Source organism: Geotrypetes seraphini, chromosome 2 (genome assembly GCF_902459505.1).
Source record: "Geotrypetes seraphini chromosome 2, aGeoSer1.1, whole genome shotgun sequence".
Lineage (NCBI taxonomy): Eukaryota > Metazoa > Chordata > Amphibia > Gymnophiona > Dermophiidae > Geotrypetes > Geotrypetes seraphini.
In genome coordinates this window covers 157,940,396-157,964,715 of record NC_047085.1, presented here as the reverse complement: position 1 = coordinate 157,964,715, position 24,320 = coordinate 157,940,396, and the positions used below count along the sequence as shown (strand labels likewise).

At 41.1% G+C, this 24,320-nt stretch overlaps 1 protein-coding gene across 3 annotated transcripts in view; it reads left to right on the top strand.

Moving 5' to 3' along the window:
• The window catches only part of SPIRE1 (spire type actin nucleation factor 1), a 297,110-nt gene that overhangs the window by 211,211 nt on the left and 61,579 nt on the right, over positions 1-24,320 (top strand). For all 3 annotated transcript variants that reach the window (XM_033934118.1, XM_033934119.1, XM_033934117.1), the window contains exon 9: positions 15,149-15,318. In XM_033934118.1, coding sequence (XP_033790009.1) covers positions 15,149-15,318 — 170 coding nt within the window. The remainder of the gene's footprint in view (positions 1-15,148; positions 15,319-24,320) is intronic.

Here is a 24,320-nt window from a genome sequence, read left to right as displayed (position 1 = left end):
AGGATTCATTTGACATGTTATGTGAATAATACATTTAAAATATATTGTGTAACTGAATAAAATTCTTCCTAAATTCATTAAATTGAATGAAATCATTAAAACATTATAAATTGCCAATAAATTGAAATGAAAACCAAAGGATTGTGAATCAAATTGATTCTCTGACAATACAAAGATTCCAACCTTTAAAAATGATGTTACATAGTTCAGGCAACTTTATAAAGAGTTTTTAGATACTAAAATCTTGTTATTAAGGTTTAATTGACGTGCTGGCACTTTGAGGAAATTCTTTGGTTTTGTGCGGCAGTTTGGGCACTCGGGCTCAAAAAGGTTAGCCATCAATGGCCTACATCATGGGTGGGAGCAGTAGGACAGCTCTCCCCTGTCTCCATGGAAGTGTGCACTATGAAAGGGATTGCTGCAAAAGTGACTGTTGGAATGCTCAAACTGTTCGGCTCGGGCTCGGTTCTCTCCATATGCAGTATCACACTTGTCACATAACTCATGCAGCCAAAGGAGTCAAATTCACCTGTTCAACGTGCCATACCAAAAATAACTTTTGTAATACTTAGGCCAGAAAATTGTCCATCAAGTATTGCATTACATTACATTAGGGATTTCTATTCCGCCGTTACCTTGCAGTTCAAGGCGGATTACAAAAGAATTATCCAAGATGTATTGCAACAAGAACTTACAAAAAAAAAAAAAAAAAAAATTGATCGTTTTCAAAAAGAGTAAGAAATGGGTAAGGTTATTTGTTTGGGGTAGTTGGCTTTAGTGAGAGGTGGAGTTTGAGATTTGCGGTATTATTTCTTTTTTCAGAGTTTTCTTGAAGTGTGATGAAAAAACGTGTTACTGAGTAACTTTAGTGATCCAGTGTCCATGAAGTGAAAATGTGTAAAAATGTTTGCTAGTCTTAATCCATAGGCAAAGCTAATGCCCTCAAAAATTAAAGCTTTAAAATCCAGCCACCTTTAGATCTTCAGCTGCCCTCTGCATGTGACTGTGCAGTAAAAAGAAAAGAAAAGAAAGGAAAGCATTTTTAGCGGACTAAATACATTTTTTGGCTTAGCAATGTCTCTGTCCCTCTGCTCATTGGCACACTATCTGTTGCCTGCCTCTCTCATCTTTGTTGTGTCCTTGATGTCCCATGGCTTGAACCCAGTTAACAGCATAAGAGTAAAGTTGATGGTGTGATGGGCCAGGTATGCTTAACGTGACCATTTATTTTTTTCCTCAAAATGTGACATCTACTAATTTTCTGCCCCGCCCCCAATTTCTTCCATTCATTTTTCATGTGCCCACAATCTTATTAATTCATAATGTAACCATAAAATAATTTTAAAAACCCACAAAGCACACTGTATGCAGAGAAAATGTAAATTATCATTTATATTTGGGGGTTTTCAAAGAGATCAAGGCAGATGACTTTAAAATATGCAATGTCATCTCAGTAACAAATAGAAAAATAGACAAATATAGTGCAAAATTCTCAAAACTGACACATTTTGATGACTAAATTGAAAATAAAATCATTTTTCCTACCTTTGTTGTCTGGTGAGTCTCTGGTTGTACTTCCTTCTGACTGTTCATCCTTTCTTTCTTTCTGTCTGTCTTTCTTTCTCTTTCCCTGCCCCCCCTTTCTTTCTTTCATTTCTTTTTTCTCTCTCCCTGTTCCCCAAGCCACTGTCGCCACACTCCCCTAACTTTTTCTTTCATTCTTTTTCTCTCCCTGCCTACTCCCCCGCACGCCACTGATGCCGCCAATTTCTCCTTATTTTCCCGACACCGACGCAGCAACAGGGCCAGGCACATGCAGAGACTGCACAAGAGCCAGCCCACAAGCTTTCCCCCAGTGTCAATTGTGACATCAGAAAGGAAGTTCCGGGCCAACCAATCGATGCCTGGCTGGCCCGGGACTTCTTCTCTGATGTTAGAATTGATGTCGGGGGGGGGAGGGGGAAGGCTTGTGGGATGGCCATTGTGCAGTCACTGCATGCACCTGGCCTGGCCCTGTTGCGGTGATGGCGGGGAAGCAGGGAGAGAGCTCAGACTCTGTGATTGACTCGCAGCTTCAGCACAGCACAGCATCGGGATGCTGAAATGTCCCGTTGCTCTCTTTCTGAAAATAAGACATTTCGGCGTCCCGAAGCTGTGCTTGGGGACAACGGGACTATCTATCTAAAAACGGGATGGTCCTGTTCAAAACGGGACGTATGGTCACATTAGGTATTTAACCTGCTTTTTCTGCTCTCAGTTCTTCTGTCTTTTTCAAAGCTTGAACCGTGAACTATGTCGCACCATATGGGCCAAATAATTGATCTGGGCTGTGAATACATGGGGAGCAAGAATGAATTGGAGAAGCACTGGGTCCATTGTGCTCCCAACTGGAATTGAGTGACTGTGGTGGGGGGAGGGTAGAAGTAAATATAAACAGCCTCCAGATGCCAGAAATCCTCGCTTTTCCACTGATCAGGAGCCTAAATAAGACTTTTGTAGGTGTCTCTATTGTGCAATGACTATAGCTTTCTTCGCCTCACCCCCATTCCAGTCCTAGGCATGTGAACACTGCTTCTGCCGGAACTTCAACCTTGGCCGACTCAGGAAGCAAACAACCATGCTAACTCCAAAGCAATTCGTTTTTGTAAGGGAACAGTTGTGCATATAAATCTTTACAGCTACACATTTTGAATAATTCCTTACAGCCTGGTGGAAGGAGAAAACCTTGTTAGTTCAAATGATAACCAGAATGGCCATCACAAAATTTTAAGAAGCCATCCTCGTTTCCTTTTTTAAAATTTTGCCACACTTTCTTTAGGAATTCTGACTCTTTCAACTTTTGTTGGGCTCCAAAGAAACTACTAAAAGGCTTTCAAGGCCTGCTCCCTTCCATAACCTTCCAATTTAAACTTTAACACTATTTTTATACTGTATTTAGCAATCATTAACTTGCATAACTTCACTAACATGCAGTGCTTGAATGAGTGAATAGTGTAGAGTTGGGCACATATTTCTAATCAATCACAAAAATACTTTGTACCGTTCTTCATTTCCGGCCCCTTTTTTTGGTTCACACGCACTTATATCACTATAAAGAAATATCTACAATTTTTTCTTCACTGAGGCAGTTTTAAGTAGCTTTTAGCAACTGTATGCTGTGCAATGTTGTGATTGGTTTCCAGAAAGCAAGCAGTGTTATCTTTGAATTGTTTGTTTAACTGTTTGTAAATGTTAAAATCTTTGTGTTGTTGTTGAGTACAGAAAATGGTGCCATGATAATTATGATTGTTTTATTCTACTTTCACTCTACTGCATTTCCTAGCAAAATCATTTCAGTAGTTAAACTTAACATTTTTGTAAGGGCATAGGTTTCAGCTTTGCTCCATTTCCACTGAACTACCTAATCTTAACTGTCTGAACACATTTCTCTTTTTTTTTTCTTTCTATTCTCCTGCCTAACAATTTTGTTGTTGTTTATTTTCCAGTAATGCGGCCGCTTAGTATGTCTCACAGTTTTGATCTGTCAGGTAAAAAGTTGCTTCAGCGCCTGACGTGGTTCTTGTAGCTTTTGCAAACCCTCATCCATCTATGTGCGTGTGAAAGCTTATGTGATGAAGAAACTCAATGGGCTTCTATTCCTTGATGATCAGAAGAAAAAAAACAGAGATTCAGCTAGATTTCAGAGAGATGGCAGAAAAGTCGAGGTTAAAAAAAAAAAAAGCAGAAAGTTAGTTACAGAAACAGACCTAAATATTAATACTTGACAAGATATGGCAAAACTAGAATTGTCAACAAAAAAAAGCAATGATTTGTCAAATACCCAGACTCTGCTTCAGGAATTGAGGAGGCAGTTTTGCCATTGTTCAACAGTAGCACCTACTGGCCAGATTATGGATGCACATAACATGAGAGTCCAAAATATTCCATGGTATGTAGCCTCTGGCAGATGATTGTTACTGCAGTACCTGGACTAGACAAGACAGGAGGTGGGAGGAAGTTATAAAATGAGTGGAATAATGCCAGATAGCTGTTTAATGAAGACTTATTATATCATGGTCCAGTTTACCAAGAAGTGGAAACCTAGTGCAAAAAGAAAACACAACTTTTTTAGAATTCAGTTAGAGGGCATACAATAGGTGCCAGATCTATAGGAGAGGGCAAATATTCTTGTTAACTGGCCAGACAGAATTATCGTTTTGGCCCTTGAGAGAAGTACCAGTATATTGAAGCTCCGTTAGTCTAGGTTACAGCTAGATATGCTAGCAGAAGCTGGAGTGTGCGGTTGAAAAAAGTAACTTATTGCTGTAGCTGTATACCATTTCTCCGAAAACAGAGCAGCATACCCTAATGCAGTGGCTCCCAAGCCTGTCCTGGAGAACCCCTTTCAGTCAGGTTTTCAGGATTTCTACAATGGATATACATGAGAGAAATATGCATGCAAATCTGTTTCATGAATATTCATGGTGAGTATCCTGAAAAACCTGAGGAACCTCCAGGAGAGGTTTGGGAACCACTGCTCTAAAACAACTATTTTTAAATTTGCATTTCAAAATATACATCAAAACAAAGTATGAAATGAAAACATAAGGAAACCATATCCAAAAGAAAACATTTAGAAATGTATGATAATCAGACCACAAATGAGGGAGAACCAAGAATCACAAACCAGAGAAGAGAAGAAAAAGAGAATACAACCATCACCATACCTAAAGCCCAACTCCTAAGAAGACCATTATGTATCCATGGCTGGATTCCCTTTACTCCAGGAAAACTCTCAGTTGAGATGACTCAAAGATGATGTACATAGTATTCTCTAATTGAACAACACATTTATATTGATATCTAAGTTGAAACTTAGGCCTCCTTTTACGAAACTGTGACAGCAGTTTCTAATGTGGGGAGCCGCGCTGAATGGCCTGCACCACTCCCGACGCTCATTGAGTTCATACATGCATGTTGGGGGAGGTGCAGGAGGAACTGTCTACTGTTAAGATAAGTGACGGGTTCCCTATAATCAAAGCGCTAATAGGAATATGAAAACTATTAGGCTTGAGTTATATATAAAAAAACCAATTGATACATCGTTTTTAAAAAAATCCAAATACATGAAAGAAAAGAAAAAATACAGAATGAAATAAAGTCAATGAAGTTATTAAATCTGGACTGATGCAGAATAAAGTAACCGGCAGTGTGGTGCCTAGTTACAAACAGAAGGTCCATACAAATGTCTTAAATTGATATAAATAACATTGGTTGAAGAGTAATATTTTTATAATATCTTTGGAAGTAAAACTTGATATAAGATCAATTAATTGAACCATGAAGATGACACTCCTGGCAACAATAAATTCCTGCTTTTCAGCCTTGATCTGAGTAACTCGGCGGCATCTTTGGAAAGATTCAAGTCTCTTACCAAATCATTCATCTCCTCCCGAGAAAACTATTTTGGTCTTGTATCATCTTCAAAGTAAGAACTTGATTCATCTGGTTCAGGTATGACTTCACCTTCATCGGAGCTAGGTATCTCTTCCAAGGTAGCAGGGGACTTGAGTACTGGTATATCTGTGCCAAGGGGGATGGGACGAATTGCTGAGTAAAGATTGGGATATAAAATGGAATGCTTCCATTTGGAATTAAACCCTTTCACATCGCATGAACAAAAGTAACAGTCGTCACTAAGGTTCTTTTGCTCTCGCCATACCATAGGAATCCCATAACGGAAATATTTTTTCTTACCTTTGAACCAGTTTCAGAGGTCCTCAACACACCGTTTGCACACTTTATGAGGCACCCCAAACTTTATCTTGATCTCCAATTTTTAGTCCAAAGCATGCGAAGTATACTTTTTTCACAAAGTCTGTAATATTCTGCTGTTGCTTCAACACTGTATTTTCACCACAGATGAAACAGAAAGTGTCTGGCGAATTAATACACTTTCGCGGAGCCATAACATAACGGTTGAAGAATGACGAGCTAACATGAACTGCGATAAAAGTGTGAATAACCTAGAACCAAGAACCTGATGATGATTTGTGCACAAGTGTGGACTGCAGGAGAGAGCAGCTCTTTGTTTTTATACGAGTCGTCACAGTGCTGGCCACGCCCCCCTGCACTGACTGGAGCTGCTGCTATCTGCCCCGAGTCTCCCTCCCACTGGATTCCTCTGGAAATATTAACCCCTTCTACCATTAAAAGCACAGACTCAGGGCTGCGGCTTACACATACAGCATGCTGCTGAGTATCCTAGTAGTCAGACATGTCACTCAGAGCAGCATTTGTATTCGCCCCCTTTTCAGGGGGGAGGGGCACAGATTGTTTACCTGCAAATAACAACAAAGGGCCAGAAGAGAATTAGGGAAATGAGGAAATAGAATTTTTTCCCCTAAAACTTGCTTAGCTTATGTATATATTGCTGACTATCAGATTTACAGTGCTATATTTTTTTACCTAACTCGGACAACCCCTTAAAGGTTTTTTTGGCATTTTATATCTTAAATGCACTTATTTGAATTAATTAATAGTAATTTGGACTTTAAATTTGGTTAAAACCGCCGGGGACGGGGCGGTGACGGGGACAGATTTTTCCCCCGTGTCATTCTCTAGTGTTTAGCAGACTCAATAAGTTGAGTACAGTTGGATAGCGTTTTACAACATGGGATGACTATTGTAATATCGTTAGCATAGCTGAACAAACTCAGAGGAAAAGTCAATAAACCTTCATTAAGGTAGACCTGGGGAAAGCCACTGCTTATTCTTGCTGTAATCAATTCACATTTACCCATTCCACTCCATTCAGGATGTTATAAACTTCTATCATATCTCCTCTTAGCTGTCTTGTTCTGAAGCTGAAGAGCTCTAACCTCTTTAGCCTTTTCTCATATGAGAGTTATTCTATACGTAGTGCTTACTTGTTCGCTTTTTCACCCTTGAAGGGCTGCATCTACAAGAAATTCCTTGATAGAACATTATTATTCCAAGCAGGCAAATGGAATAAATGTTTAACCAACTTAATTTCAAATGCACATTCTTATCAAACTAAGTCAATCAAAACTTATCTCTTTGATAAATATCTCTGACCCCACTTCTGTCTTGATGTATATCTAAATCACTTCCAGATAAATTTGATTAAGCTTAACATGCTAACGTAATTTCAAAAGTTTTCAAAAGTAATATCGCTGTCTGTATACAGTCTCTTCCTCTGTAAACCGCTCTGAACTGTTTGTGGTATTGCGGTATATAAAAATAAAGTTATTATTTTTATTAATGCCCTTAATTGTTTTTCTCTCCCTTTTCTGTAGTTTCCAGTTCCACTATATCTTTTTAGAGATGCGGCAACCAGAATTGCACATAATGCTCAAGACACAGTCTCACCAAGGAGCAATATAGATATTCTTTATCATATTATGATAGTCTTTATTTTATTCTCTGTTCCTTTCCTATTAATTTCTAATATTCTGTTTGATTTTTTTGGCCATTGTTGTACATTGAGCAGAAGATTTCAATGTATTTTCCATGATGATGCCTAAATCCTTTTCCTCAGTGGTGTCTCCTAATGTGGAACCTAATATCATGTACGTGGTAGTTATAATTTGGGGGATATCGGGACTCATTTCCCTATGTGTAGCTTTTTAAAATTGATGCTCCCATTGGATAAGCTGGCAAATGCATGCATACTTGCACATCCTTATAGTATTTTACAATAGGATCTGTTGCAGAACATCCCAATCTGGATGTCTCAATTCCTGCATCATTATTCTCTGTAGAACTGGGTTTTTGTCAAAACGCGGACCGTGTTGGGTCCTGTATCCCTAGCGGACTAGGTCCTTTAGGGCTCTTATGTGGATGATTTACTTTTATGTGGATGGAATTATTTTACGAGGATGATTTTAGTGTACCTTTGGAACTTTGATACTTTCAAATAAAGTCCATTTGGGAACATCGTCACTCCACAGAATTTTTTTGGTTTTCTTTGAACTGGGTTATACATCTAAGAAGCCACACTTAACAAATTGGCCCTTTGTATTAAAGAACCTGAACCCTCCAAGTTTGCTTACTTCAGTAGTTAAAATGAGACTCAAGATGCAGCAGATTGAATGTAGGTCATGGATGTTGCCCCATAATAATAATAATAATAAATTTATTTTTATATACCGCCAAAGCCATGAAAAGTTTGAGGCGGTTTATAACAAGAAGCGCTGGATAATCAGCGAAGAGGTCAACAATTCAAAGGCATCTATACAATCTTATATAATGAAAGAAGTAGAAAGCTATATAGTTCTTAAGGTTAATGGTTGAATTTGCAGTGCTATAAAATTCTTAGTTTACAAATCGATTGAGCAAACTCGTTTTTATCAATTTTCTAAAACTGAGATAGGTTGAGGAGTGCGTGATTACGTTACTCAGTCAATCGTTCCATTTGCCTGCCTGGAAGGCGAGGGTTCTGGGCAGGAATCTTTTGTAGTGGCAGGTGAACAGATGTATTCTTCGTGTGGGCCTAATAGAACTTGCCAGATTAAATTGGGAAACTGTCCATTTTATCTAGGGACACTGGAATGTCTTCTGCTAGCGACTAGCAAGGAGTTCCATTGTGATGAAAAATGACATAGACTTCTGGGTTAATGAAGTTAAAATAAATTTTTCATCATGATCTTTTTATTAAGTGGTGGATGATCTTCTGGCACTGCTATGTATTGTAATATTTATTCTCTGATGACAAGCAGACATACAGTATATTCTCACATGTTGGTGACATTATCCATGGAACCCTGTGTAGACACTGCCAAGTGCACTGTCACCTTAAATCTTTAGGCAGTGCCCACATCATGCACATGCAGGTGCCTTCCCTCCCAACATCGGTGCGTTGAACTGACAGTTCTAAGTTTTCCATGTATCTGAGAAGCTGTATTTTTTTCAGTCTCTCCTCAATGCGTCAAACTTTTGTTTTGGTGCCTTTCTGGTATACCCCCTCCCCCTTTTACAAAACTGCAGGTCCCGCAAGCTGACTGAAGGCACCTGCATACTCGCGGTATGGGCATTACCTAAAGATGTAATGAGAGTGCGCTTGGTATTGTCCATACTGGGTTCTGTGGATGACATCGCCCACATGTGAAAATATATGCCTGTCTGTCCTTGGAGAACTCCTGCTACAGCTAAGTATCTTTGCTTTTTGTCATCTTGGCCAGCAGAAACATATGTTGTCTTCTTGCACTGTGAATGTTTGCAAGTCAGGCTTTGCAGGCAACCAAACCAACCACAGAAGCAGAGTATTGAATCCAGTGTGCAAGTCGGGAAACCTCTCATACGCACACTTACTGTAATTGGGAACTACGTACACTTGGATTTTCTTCTGCTTTTCTTGAACTTACTACTAGAGCCCATCTGTGGTATTCAGTTGAATTTGAATAATGGGCATTGAGCTTTCACATAACAAATTATAAAAGAAGCAACATGAAATCAGAGATCGTGTTTATTTCAGTAGGATTTAACACAGTATAGCCTTGGATTAGTTGTATTCTAATTTAAATCACTATTCAGCTGAGTATGAATAATGTATTCGGGGCACTGAATATGAATATTCAGTACAGCCCTACTTACTACCATAAATGAGGGGTACGGCAGTGTCTCAGTAAGCCATGGGATATTATACGGTCTTGATTATCTTTAATGAGGGAGTTTCATGACTTCTGTTCGAGTTTCCAAGAGTCGGATTTGTCCTGCAAGTCTCTTGAGCAAACTATATGGGCTTAGGTGATTTAATTTCCAGAAAAAGGCATAAATTAGTCAGTGAAATTACCAATTACTTTTAAAATTCATTAACCTGATCTCTGATCTCATTGACTGACTGCTGGAAGACTCTCAGTTTCTTCATCCATTTGCTAAATGTCCCTTTTCAAGTCATGTGAATTTTCCAGTGTTTTGGTAATTTGCTTTTCTTTCTCTTGTTCTTGTGGTTTTTTATTTTTCCCCTTCTCTGTTTTTCAAGAAATGACTAAGGAGCTCTTTTGCTAAAGCTTAGCGTGCGTTAATAGATATTAGCACGTGTTAAATGCTGCTTCTCCTAATTTATTCTTATGGGCCACGTGACATTTAGCGCGTGCTAAGCTTTAGTAAAAGGGCCCCTGAGATATTTTAATTACTTTTATATAAGCAAATATACAAAAAGGCAGCAGCATGAATTGAAACTGGATCCAAATATAATGAAAGTGGATATTTTTGTTGTATTGCTTTTACTTAAAATGAGCTTGTTCACCTAGCATAATCCCAAGATCTACTAGATTGAAATTCTCCCTGTTGGTGTACAATATTAAAACATAGCAAAGGAAGACTCCTCTCATTCTAAAGAGCACAAAGGGTCCTTTTAATGGAATAATGAACCCCCAGCTCTCTATTGACCTTCTTTTCCCTGAATCCTGTAAAACGTCTGCGACCTCTGGAGTGGTTTAGATGCCCAAATAGTTCCAACTCTGCCCTGAAACTCTGCCGGTGGTCATCCAACAGCTGTTGATTGACAATTCAGTTAATCTTTGAGGACTTCTTTGTTCTCTTAACCAAACATATCATTTGTTGACTAACAGGCAGTTCATTTTGCTAATACCCATGTGTGGTACAGTATGCAAGCTTCTCTGCACAGCTACTCAAGCAATCTGGTGTCTAAAGCCTGATGAGTGTGTTTTGTCATTTTAGGGTTTTATTCTTCTCTCCCCATTCCATCCCCATCCCACCCATGCTCTTTACAATAGAAGTGGCTGCTAAATTAGATTTTGTCCTTGTGAAATCGCTGTGATGTTTGCAAGTGCTGACTCTCAGTGAATTTATTCACAGAAAAAAATTCACGCAAACTCTGAACTTCTCCAGGATTCCATATAAAGCAAGTAGTTTGTCATTGGTAACTTTCATAAATCTGAGCAGTCTTTTGCGTACCGTGAAAGATGATATGACTTGTAAGTGAAGTAACAGATAATCTCACATTTTTTTCTGCTGTCACTGAAACCAGACAAAACTAAAGCCCATAGAAGGCAACTTTTTTCAGAAAAACTGAGGTTGCGGAATGCAACCATAATATACTGAGTCCACAGCACAAAATAAGGCTTCATGGAGAGGATTTCAAAACCATCCTCACAATGGTCTTTCAGTGGAAAAAAAAAAGGGCATCCAGCACTTCTATTCTTTCCCGTTCATTTCTCCTTTCTTTTCTCTCCTCCTAAACCTTCCTGTTTCTTTTTAATTTTCTTTCATACCCCTACCCTATCCTACTTTCTATATATGTTACTCTTTTAAACTTTAAAAAACCAAATTGTAGTTCCACCCTCTACCCTTTTGTATTAGTTGGTTTGTATGTCTATTTTATATTAAGTTCTTACTATTGTAATAGTATGTGGGAGTTTGCTTTCTTTTTTTGTATGTTTTAATGACTTTTATTATTAATGTAGTTTGCTTAGTAAAACAAAATAAGCGATTATATCAAATTTTAATAAAAACTTGCCTCTATCCCAAAAATTTGAGGAAGGGAAAGATATCTCTCTCTGCTCATAGATATATTTTAGCAGTAATGAAAGATTCTGTGGGCCCTGGTTCGCTTCTTGTTGACCTTGAAGCAGAACAGTTGGTGTATGATGTATATCTCTACAAGACATAAATTCAGCAGAGCCACTTGATTGCTATCTGACCTGTGTTTGTCAATTCTTTTTTCATTTTACCTTGACCGTTTGTTTACATGCAAAAGCTCCTTTGAATTCTGACCAGCCTCATCCCATTTAACAAGCCTGTAAGCCTTACCACTTTTTCTTCGATGTGGACATCTGTGAGACCTGCATTCTTGTGTTATGGTGGAGTAACCAGAAGATGCCATGAACAATCAGGCATTTAATGCCAGTCGTGGGCTTTTTGATTCCTTTTTGGGTTTGTTTGTTTTTTTAGTTGTGATTTGTCCTGTTGAGCCAATGGGATGAAAACATGAAGAATCATTCTTGGTGGGAATTTGGGGATCCTTTTACTAAGCTGTAGTAAGAATAGGTCTTAGCATACCCTTTACATGGGTCTTTCCCGCATGCTAAGACCATTTAAACTGCAGCCATTAAAAAGCCTTTTTTCTATTATTTTCATTAATGTCTACATGCTGATGTTACCATTACTGCTCAGACATTTAAAAAAAATTACCATGGGGTACTTTTACTAAGGTGCAGTAGCTGATTTAGCACGCGCTAAATGCTAACACGTCCATAGGATATAATGGACGCGTTAACATTTATCATGCACTAAATCAGCTACCGCACCTTAGTAAAAGGACTCCCATGTGAGCTAACCAGTTAGTGCATGAAAATGTAGATGTGCAAAGTGGTTAGTACAGGAAACCCCCACTTTACTTCTGGCATGCCCCCTCAAAAAACTTTTGAAAAATAATTACCACACACTTAGATCCAGATTCTCTAACGGGCCGCCGATCACATGCCAATCACGTGATGGTGCCAGGTACAGAATCAAGCCTCCGTCAAAGATAGGTGCCGGAAATGTAGGCCAGGGTTTTCCAGTGGTTTTGTTGTAAATCACATCTACTTTGATCTTTATGCTGCCTAATGCCACTTCCAGCTTTAAAACAACAAAAAAACCTAAAGCTGCCGAAAACTTAAATATAAACTAAACAGGATCGGCAAGTAATATGGAAAGAGGAGGACACCTCTTACCATAAACTCGAGGGGGAGGGAATGAATGAAAAAGTCTATTAATAACCCTGTTCCACTCAATAACCCTAGCAGTGAAAGAGACTTCCGGATCAGGGAACTATGATGATGAGAGCGTATAATGTTATGAAAGACCACTTGGAGGGGGTTCGGCTCCTGAAGAAGGCAGCAAAACAGAGCTCTGTCGGGCAAACCACGGACTTTCCTTGGATAAACCATGGATTTTTCTTTCAACACAGATAAGTTTAAATTCTTCATGTGTTGAACTTTCATGCATACAGATTTTTTATATATATATTCATTGTGCTGGGACATTTTCACTGGATGTATGTTACTGAATTTTGAGGGAGACAAATGAATTTTATTTACATTTGCTCACATTTTTTCACTGTTTTTTGTTTTTATTTTTGTTCCACATTATTATTTAAAAGAAGAGACATTGTGATGTGTCGGGCGAACTCACTCGGGCTTTAAATAGTCCTCACTAGGGTTGTCAGCCCGGGGGATACTTACCAAGGTCTTGTAAACGCATTATAGTTCCCTGATCCGGAAGTCTCTTTCACTGCTAGGGTTATTGAGTGGAACAGGGTTATTAATAGACTTTTTCATTCATTCCCTCCCCCTCTCTCTCGGGTTTATGGTAAGAGGTGTCCTCCTCTTTCCATATTACTTGCCGATCCTGTTTAGTTTATACTTCCAGCCTTAGCCACATCTACAGTGGCATTAGGTGGCCTAAAGTGCCTAAGGCCATTCTGGCATCATTTTTAGGCACCTTGAAACTCATTTAAAAACTTTGTTTCTATGGCGTTTTTTACACAGCTTGGGTGCCTAAAAAATTGGTGCCAGTTTAGAGAATCCGGGCCTTAGTGCATGCAAATGATAAAACTAATGTGGAACGCTTTAGCAGGTCCTGCATTAGGCTAATTTTGCAGCGTTAGGCATACATTAGCACCTAATGCAGCTTAGTAAAAGGGCCCTTTAAAGAATTATGGCAATTATTCATACATTTGGTCTCCCTCCTGTAGCATCCAATGTGTTCCCATAAAAACTAGTTCTTCCAAGTACTAATGGGAACTAGAGTCTGATTATCTGTCTGCGTGGGAGACTCTTCTCTTCCTCCACATCTAATAAATTGCTTGGTGACTTTATGCAGCTGTTCACAGAATCCCTTTCATGCTAGAGCATTAAAATTGCATAGTTTTGTTTCATCCTCTCTGTTCTTTTCAGCTGTGTGTGCTCTGACCCATAATTAAATAGTCTAACAATATATGCAGTACAAGTGTGTTGTAAGAATCGCTCCGTTTCCTTGCAGTTTTCCTCAGCTTTGGGCTATTGTGGTTACATCCCTTAAAGGAGAACTTTTGTGGCCTCTTGACTGCACTTGTGGTAGTTCACGAACAGCAACACAATATGCATTCATAGTATTTCAAGTGGCATTAGTAGTAAGAGTCGGGCAGAGCAAATCAGGGCAGTAGCAGGCTGCGAAGCAGCATGTTTAGAGTGCTGCTGCCCCTGCTGGAGTAAGGACGTTTGTCGGGGCGGGAAGAGAAGAGGAGCGGCGGCAAGGGACTAAGGGAGCCGAAGGGAGGACCAGATGGGAGGCTGAATGGGGGTTTGGGTGTGCCGGGGAGAGGAGCGAAGAAGACACCGACGACCAGCCAGAGAGATTCGCGCGCATGCGCACTCCTACCTGAGGTGCCCTACATCTCACGGAAAATGGACGCACGCAGTGGGAGTGCACATGCGTGGCTTACCGTTTTATTATATTAGATTAAAAGCATCTATCACTGTAATTATAGAATAGTAAATTGTGCCAACTCAAATTTTATACAGAATGGTGACATAAAACCTTTAAAAATATATTACATTTTTCTGACTGTGCTGTAATGACCACCTTCCACAGTCGCAGTTCCAAGATCATGGTAAATCTCCTTTAAGGCTTGTCTCCTTTTTTGGTGTCTTAACTTGAAAGGTTTCTCTGGACTTGAGTTTTCAGAGGTGTCTTTCTATTTATAAGAGAAGCAACATTTGAAAATTGAGCAGAGCTTTGGTTAGAGCATTGCTTCCCAAGTCGGTCATGGAGTACCCCCTTGCTAGCCAGGTTTTCAGGATACCCAAAATGAATATGCATGAAAGCCATTTGCATAGAATGGAGACTGTGTGCAAATCGGTCTCTTGTATATTCATTATGAATATCCTGGAAGTCTGACTGGTAAGGGAATACTCCAGGACCGACTTGGGAAACATTGGATTAGAGCAGGGCCTCGTTCTGCTCGGAGTGCACTAGTTACCAGCGTGTCCTTACTCAGAACAGGCTCATTATCTACACATATGTCACTGCAAGAATGTTTGCGGTGTGCATCCTGAGTGTCAGGCCTGTCTGACTTTTGAGACCTGGAGTTTGACCATGTGTGTTGTAGGGCTTTCAGTGGTTGCCATTTGTAGTTTAATGCTGTTTTGTCCTTTGTCAGATGTATCAACACCAGAATCCCCACGAAAATTAGCAGAAACTTCGGTTGCCAATGGTGCTTTGCCATCACAAGCTAAAGTGAGTGGCATCAACATTACCCAAGTGACAGTCCAGCGGAAGAGACTTCTGAAGGCACCAACCCTGGCTGAACTGGAGAGCTCAGACTCGGAGGTAAGAAAGCAGCAGCTAGTCATTCCACCCTTTAAACTGCCTTGCTCTGTTCTCTAACTGCTTCTTTTCACTCTGTTTAAGTTTCTATGCTACAGAAGCTGGAACTCCTGTTCCCATAGAAGTGCAGTGGGCCATTTTAGGAGGGCTCATTTCTCTGAAACCTACAGTCCATCCAATCTGGCTCATTTTAGAACTCACTGTGTCTTTTTACCTTCCCCCCCCCCCCCCACATTCCAAGGTCCATCCCATTCTGTTAATGTCTGTATGCTACAGGAGCTAGAACTCCTCCCATAGAAATGCATTGAGACATTTGGGAAGGGGGGAGTACTCTTATTTTTCTGGAACTTTGTCCAAATTGGCCCATATTCAAGCTCATTGTGTCTTTTTATTATTTTTTTCCTCATGCCAAGTTTCATCTCTGTTAAATTTTTTGGAGAGTTATTTTGCTCCCAGACAGACAGATAAAGACATTCCATTGAGTTGGAAAGAATAAAAATAGCTATATAAATGCACAGAGTACATGCACACATTTACACTCTCAGAGCAAGTGTAGATTTGTATACATGTCTAAATTCAGATTTTAGGAATCCAAATTATAGACATCCAAACTAATGACTCCTGAATATATTTTATATCTACTTAATTTGGATTTCCTTGATATTCTATCAATTCCTATTCAAATTGAATACTGGCCAAGACTTCTATGGGACTATGGCACTAAGTAACAGGTAAATTATCTATGGCCAATTTTCTTGCCTCCCAGGTGTGACCGTCATTACTGTAAGCTTTCTGTCTTTGCACTAGTCACTTCTTGATGTTCATCATAGCCTGAAAAGAAGCTGGTGTAGTGGTTAAAGCTGCAGCCTCAGCACCCTGGGGTTGTGGGTTCAAACCCAAGCTGTTCCTTGTGACCCTGGGCAAGTCACTTAATCCCCCCATTGCCCCAGGTACATTAGATAGATTGTGAGCCCACTAGGACAATCAGGGAAAAATGCTTGAATACCTGAATAAATGCATGTAAACCATTCTGAGCTCCCCTGGGAGAACGGTATAGAAATATGAATATAAAAAAATAAATCCTATCTGGTTCACAATCTGTTTCTAAAGCACTGCTTAGATTACTATTTTAACTCTACGGTGGGCTTAATTGGCGTAAATACGATATCACCCCATCCTGTGAGTCTGGATTCCATACCTGTACATAAGAACATAAGAACATAAGCAGTGCCTCTGCCGGGTCAGACCACAGGTCCATCCTGCCTAGCAGTCCGCTCTCGCGGTGGCCCAAAAACAGGTCAAGACTTATCTGAATCATCAGAAGGGGCTCCCTTGCCACCTTGGTTTCTCATTTAAGTCCTGCCTTCCTATCAAAGTCCTAGCCCTCCGGTCTTGCACATGCACGACCAGGTTGGTTTATACTCATTACCTGGTTAACTTCCTATACTCGTGTTACATCCCAGCTCTTCCCTCAGTATCCCACGATCCCTTTATCCCTCAGGAATCCATCCAATCCCTGTTTGAATCCTTGTACTGTACTCTGCCTGATCACTTCCTCCGGTAGTGCATTCCAAGTGTCCACGACCCTTTGGGTGAAGAAAAACTTCCTTGCATTTGTTTTGAACCTATCTCCCTTCAGTTTCTCAGAATGCCCCCTCGTATTTGCTGTCCCCTTCAGTCTGAAGAATCTGTCCCTGTCCCTATCCACCCTCTCTATGCCCCTCATGATCTTGAAGGTCTCTATCATATCTCCCCTGAGCCTCCTTTTCTCCAGAGAGAAGAGCCCCAGCCTCTCAGCGTATGAGCAGTGTTCCAGCCCTCTTACCATTTTCGTTGCTCTCCTTTGGACTCTCTCAAGTACCGCCATGTCCTTCTTCAGGTGCGGCGACCAATACTGAACGCAGTATTCCAGATGTGGACGCACCATCGCTGTACTGTACTGATCTCTTAAATGGGGGGGGGGGGGAGGGGGGAGTTCTGTGAAATCTGAGGAATTACAGTGACATATCTTCTCTTCCTTAGAGGTGCTGATTATTCATATCTCAAGATTAGTGCTATTCCACTGTGTCTTTTTGTCAGGCCATTTCTAATTTGTTAGCATCCTTAGATGAACTGAATGACCTGATATTTGACTTTAGTTTCCTTTCCAGTCATTCAGGGAGATGTGAAACCTTTATTCTTGGCACTCTTGGACACCTTGAGATTTGTTTTTTAATATGCTTACAAACCACACATTCTGCTGGTCTTGTAGCCGTTCATTCTGTCTCAGTTAAGCACTCTTTCACCAATAAACTACCATGACAAACCATTATCTTCTTTGCTACCAGTTAAATTTTTTTTATAGTATCCTTTTCTTATAGGTAGATGTTTTCTTTGCTAAATAGAAATTATGCCCATAAATGCCCATTATGCCCATAAATGCTCATTGGCATGAGGGAGCGGGCAACCCTCCTGCCAAGTTTTTCTTACACAGCCGGGGTTGGCATGGCCGGATGGAGTAGACATCCCTCCTGCCAATTTTTTCTCGCCCTTCCTCCAAAATCTGCCTTTTAAGCTATGATCTCTACCTCTAACCAACTACTTTGTTAGTTAAGAACATAAGCAGTGCAATACTGGGACAGACTGAAGGTCCATCAAGCCAGTATCCTGTTTCCAACAGTGGCCAATCCAGGTCACAAATACCTGGCAAGATCCCAAGGAGAAAAACAGATTTTATGCTGCTTATTAGAGAATGACACGGTGGTTGTTACCCGCGGCTAGCTGCGGGTAACCCGCCGAAACGGGGAAAGAAAAATAGTAGTCGCTGCGGAGACGGGCTCAAGGCCATTCACCGCCCCATGGAGCGGTGAATGGTCTTGTCTCCGCAGTGAGGCAATCGAGGATCGCGCGGTGCAGCAGCCCCCACCCGCCCATTTAGCCAGCTCCCACCCTCCACCTCACCTTATATGCCGAGTTTGCCAGCTTTCTTTTTCGCTGCCGCCTCCTCTCAGCTACTGCACCGCACCCTGCGCCATTCGGACAACGAGTTCTTGCGCCGCTGTCAGCGCAATTTTGCACACATATCCGAGCAGCTGCACATCACGCCCTGCACTGCGCGGGCCCGATTCACCGCCGTGGCCGACGAACTGTTCCGAGATGGTGTGAACTGGGGGCACATCGTGGCCTTCCTGGAGTTCGGCGTGCTGTGCGCAGAGAGTGTCAACCGCGAGATGGTGCCACTCGTGGAGTCCATAGCGAGCTGGATGACGGAGTACCTGAACACGCGCCTGCAGCCCTGGATCCAGGAGCAGGGAGTCTGGGTATGTGCGCGCGAGCACTCTCTATGTGCTCCCTGTCCCCTCCCCTTCCTCCTCTGTCTAGTAGTCTATTCTAAGACCCGCACACGTAGAGAATTGATTGGTTATGTTATATAGTTTGCAAAGGTACTGTGTGGGTTGATTCATTTTTTGGGGGGTGGGTGGGGGGCAGGTGGCGGGTTATTGGTTTTCCCTTTTGCGGGATATGTATATGTATGTACATACAATAATATTTCAGTCATTCCTCAATTTCGAGTTTCTAGTTTCTAGTTTTTAATGTGTAGAAAAGCTTGGTATAACAATCCATAATTTTCTGAACAAAATTTTTCTTTTGGCCAATAAATAGGTTTTATTGACTTCTGCTATTACCTTCTCAATAAAAAAAAATGCGAGAGGCTTTCTAGTAAACATAATTTTATTGAATTTAAAAGTAAATAATTTTTGTTTGCCACCCCTTTCTATTTATTTATTTTTTGCTTTAGGATAAAGTAGAATATTAGTTGTGTGGATAAAAATTTATAAACAAAGCCCTGCCAGCTGAACATCTCTTTCTCTAGTTCAGCAGCCAGAACTTTGATTTATAAGGAAGGAATAAGCTAAATATTGCAGTACTAAGGCTTATATGGATGCTGCGGGGACGGTGACGGTGACGGGGTGGTGAAGGGGATGGCGGTGACGGGGTGGTGACGGGGACAGATTTTTTCCCCGTGTCATTCTCTACTGCTTATCTCAGGAATAACCAGTGGATTTCCCCAAGCCATCTTAATAATGGCTTATGGACTTCTCTTTTAAGAAATTATCCAAACCTTTTTTAAACCCTGCCAAGCTAACCACTTTCACAACATTCTCCAGCAACGAATTCCAGAGTTTAATTACACGTTGAGTGAAGAAATATTTTCTCCAGTTTGTTTTAAGTCTACTATTTAGTAGTTTCATTTCATGCTCCCTAATCCTAGTATTTTTGGAAAGAGTAAGCAACCTGTTCCACTCCACTCAGTATTTTATAGACCTATATTATATTTCCCCTGAGCCATCTCTTCTACATTCTCTTTTGCCAGTGTAACATGTTTTTTTCAAAGCATTTTCTTCTAAAGGATGAAAGAGTGCATTCATTATCTTACTAATAAAGTATTATGGATACATTGTTAGTCCTCCTTAATGCAAGGAAATAAAGGTCAATTATAAAGTAAATTAATTGAACTAACTTTATTGATAAAGGAGAAATAATTGACAAGGATGCAAATGGCTGAAATGCAGGGAATTCCCACAGTATCTTCCTTACCTGAGTATGCAAACACCTCTTCCCCCTTTGTACAGACATACATGTAATTAATATCATTCAATACTCCTAACATCATCCCCCCCACATACTGATGACAGAGTAGATCCCTAAATAATTCCCATTTATGCCTTCCCCCTCCTAAAGTGAACCTCTGCCACTCCACTTCCAGGTGTGAGATCTAATTCACTAGCTGCAACTCCTTAGCCCAGAATGGTGAAGGTTCAGTATATCACTTCAAGACCTGAAGGTCTGAATGTAAGCCTTCATACCTCCAAAGTTGATTTCACTCCAGCTCTCCCTTAGCATGCAACGACTGTGCATAATGCAGAGTTTGTTTTCTTTCCCATGATAGATGATGTACAGAGCTGGTTAGATGGAGTTTTGTACTGTCCTGCTGCTTTTAGATTTTTGGGGCTGACATTGATACCATTGATATTAATGTTATATTGAGGCACTTTTGGGGCAGTGGCATTGGAAGGAAAAGCATATGAGTGGTTTCTTTCTTTCTTGCAGACAAGATCACACTGTATTTTAAGGAGGGAGGTGTTAGGTAAAAGTATTCTGAAGTCAGCTATCTTTCACAGTTCTTCACTATTGCTTGGTTTATTTACAGTATTTTCTACATTGCCACTTTGGAACATTTGAATGCTTCTTTTGGAACTGAAAGCACTTTGTACACAAATGATATACAACTGAATTGTGAATGAGGAGGAGATTGCATTACTAAGCTTAAACAGTTGCATAGCTGAAATTGAACTGCTCCAAAAGAGGATTTGTATGCATTAGGAAACCATGGATGAACAAGTTTTGTCCAGAAATCCCAGTAGGTAGAGTGAAATTTGCACAGAAAACAGAAGTAAAGGTTTTATGAGTTTGAGTGGATTTGGAATTGACAGTACAGAGACAGGTAGGGGCTATAGTAAAACATTAATATCTTCACCTACAGTTTTCTATGTAGAGAAATGTAATTTGTGAATGAGTGCTCCTGATGTGGTCACTTCTAGACTGGACTATTGTAATTCAGTGTAGTTAGGGCTCCTTCAACCATTGGCAGTGTTAGGCAGTAATTTAAACTAAACCAAATTAAAACTTGGCTTTATATACCGGGTCATCAACCAAATGAGGAGTTCGACTCGGTTAACAGTAATTTTTTTTTTAAACTGCAGAATGATAACAGAAAGGGAAAAAAGAGCCTAATGAGAGTGATTTCCAAAATGATTTGCAAACAAAATTGTTTTTTAGAGTTTATTTAATTTATTTAAAACTTACTGTACTTTTAACTGTAAAACAAAACCCTGTCAGCCAAAAACATCCACCACCCAAACCCCCAGGCCACATTTCCAGCTGCCGATACTGGCACACCAAGCATGTTTAGTTCTCATGCAGACTCGGTTCCTGTGCAAGAAATGAAAATTTGGGGGATGACAGCATTAGCAGCTGGAAGTGCAGCCGCTGACGGACATTTGTTCTGATAGCTTGTAGGTTCAGACTGAGGATGTCTTCAGCTGATGGATCTTGGGAATCACCACAAACCAAGGCATTCATTTTTTGTGTGTAATGAGGCAAGGCAGACAGCAGGCAGGGAGGGGTGAGGAGCAGAGACAAGGAGGGTATATCTCATGCCAACCATTCCATTTGCTGGGCCACCCAAAATTCACCATCTGGCTAGGCCTCTACAAAGGACTCTTTTTTTTTTTTCCCCAGAATCTCTATCAAGGCAAAATGTTTGTGAGGAAACCTACTCAGGACTATAAATGCTTGAAACTATTTTATTATACTACTGACTGTATTTAGTTGGTGCTGAATTTATCTGTTGTTGTACATCATCCGGGTTTAAGTAAATCTTTTGGTTCAGAACTGCAGCTTCTGGCCCAGACTGCCTTATTGGATGAAAAGAGAGTGCTGAGTGAGTAGATTACTGTGCCAATAGTTCTGCTTTTGCTAGTCCCAACCTTGATTCCACAAACAAACTCTAAAATTACCTAAAGTAATCCTCCCAAGCAAGGTTTACCCTAGCTTAATGGCATCTACTTGACTTGTAGCACAAACTGATAAGAAACAAACCTTAAACAGAAACTCAAATAGAAGAAACTAACACAAAAGCATACAGCATGGAGACTGTACCAGCACATATCAGAGGAACCCACAGTTTATCACATGGAAAAGGCTCCTGCTCCTTTGTAAGCTCTAATTTTCTATGAAGAGAGCCACACTAGTGGAACAAGCCATAAAATATAAATCTAGAGACCAACACAATATATCCCATCACAAAAAAAGACGAGCAACGCCCCCCCCCCCCCCCCCCCAGTGGAGGAACAGTGTTCATGACCAGATCAATGAGCAGTATACCATAAAGGAAATTTAAAACTATTCAAGAACATAAGGCATTCAAAACTAAAATGATCAAAACAATTCAAAGCAAATAAAAAATGGCTTAATATGGATATGGGTTTAGGCCAATAAAAAGTAATTACACATATCAAATTGGGAAGAATAATCCAAATTATAGTTAACTTATGCTAGGGTCCACCTTGCTAGTCAGCACCCAAGACAAAGATTGTGCAGCGGTGGCAAAAAAAGGAAATGGGTTGCTAGGAATTATTAGGAAAGGGATGGTAAGTAAGACCAATTATCCCAGGACAAGCAGGCAGCATATTCTTGACTGATGGGTGACGGCACCGACGGAGCCCCGGTACGAACAATTTTAGAGTGATTGCACTCTAAGAACTTGGAAAGTTCTAGAAGGCCGCACCGCCCGACGGAGGCGCGCGGTCCCCAGTTTCTTAGTTTCCGCGGAGCTAAGAAGACGCACGTTTCAACGGCTGTTGAAAACTTTTGTTCCTTCGCCTTCCCGCTCGCGTAAACTTGTTTGGAAATATTGTTTCCTTCTTTTTCTTTTCTTTGTTTAAAAAAAAAAACAAAAAAACTAATTTTGTTTTCTTTTTCATTTTTTCGGTTTCGCCCCGGCGGGGCCTGTTGCCACCATCGAGGCCTCGGCTTTCGATTTGGCAGAAGCCGTTTTTACCTTCATGCCCCCTCAACCCGGGTTTAAGAAGTGCCAGCGGTGCGCTCGACCAATTTCACTCACAGACCCGCACAACTGGTGTCTGCAGTGTCTTGGTCCTGACCATCGAGCGTCCACCTGCACCCGCTGTGCGACTTTAAAAAAGAGAACTCTAAAAAACCACCAGATCCAACAGCGGTTGTTATTTGGCGCCGAGATGTCTGATTCCGCAGCACCGGCACCGACATCGGCCCCATCCCAGTTGGCACCTACTTCGTCGATACCGCGCCAGCGTCGCATCCTGCAGGTAAGCCGGCTAAGAAGCCTTCCCCGTTGGAGCATCTTCCGGTCTCAGTAGCAGCGAGTCCAGTCCTGCCGACCTCGAGGCGCCCACGGAAGCGCTCCGCTCCTATTGAGGTGAGCCCCTCAACATCGGGTTCCTCATCCTCGGAGCGTAGAGCGGCACCACAGGTACCGCAGAAGAAAAAGGCGGTACCGGTGCCTTCGCTGGACGAGTGGATTGCTGCTGTCCTGCAAGTACAACTTAAGGAGCAGTTACAACAACTCCTTCCCGCACTTTTGACACCGAGCCTTCCAGTCCCGGTCCGGTCTGAGCCACCGGTACTGACAGTGGAGCGCCCTCTTTTATCGGCATCCACTTTGTCGGTACCGGTTCACACTGCTTCATCGACTTCGATGCCAATCTTAGCACCGGAACCGAGAGCTGAACACCAGGCGGTGCAGACTTCGGTGCTGACGCAGCATGTCCCATCTCCCGGTACCGTGTCTATGAGGTCGGGTAAGTCGGCGCGCAAAACCCGACACCTGGAACCCTCCACTCCAGAGTCTCGAGACCGTGGCTCTCATATTAGGGACCCTGATTTGTGGGGTGACTCTGAAGACCCTTTTCTGTCTGAGGGTGAGTGTTCCTCTGATGAAGAGGATCAACTTGTTGCTGATCCCTCTTCTAAACCGGATTCCACATCCTTTACCTCTTTCTTAAAAGAGATGTGTGAATCTCTTTCTATTCCCTTGGAGGCTGAGTCTAAGAAATCCAAGGCATTCCTTGATGCTCTGGACTTTGACCAGCCTCCAAGGGAATTTCTCAAACTTCCTCTCCATGACATCTTACGGGAGACTTTTTATAAAAATTTAGAGACTCTCCTGACTGTACCAGGAGCTCCTCGTAAATTGGACTCCTTATACAAGGTTATCCCCATTCCTGGTTTTGACAAACCTCAGCTCCCGCATGAGTCTCTTTTGGTAGAATCCACACTTAAGAAATCAGCGGGAGCTAGTGTGTATGCCTCAGTCCCTCCTGGCAGAGAAGGAAAGGCCATGGACAAATTTGGCAAACGTTTATATCAAAATGCCATGTTAGCCAATAGGTCAGGGAACTATGCTTTTCATTTTTCATTTTATT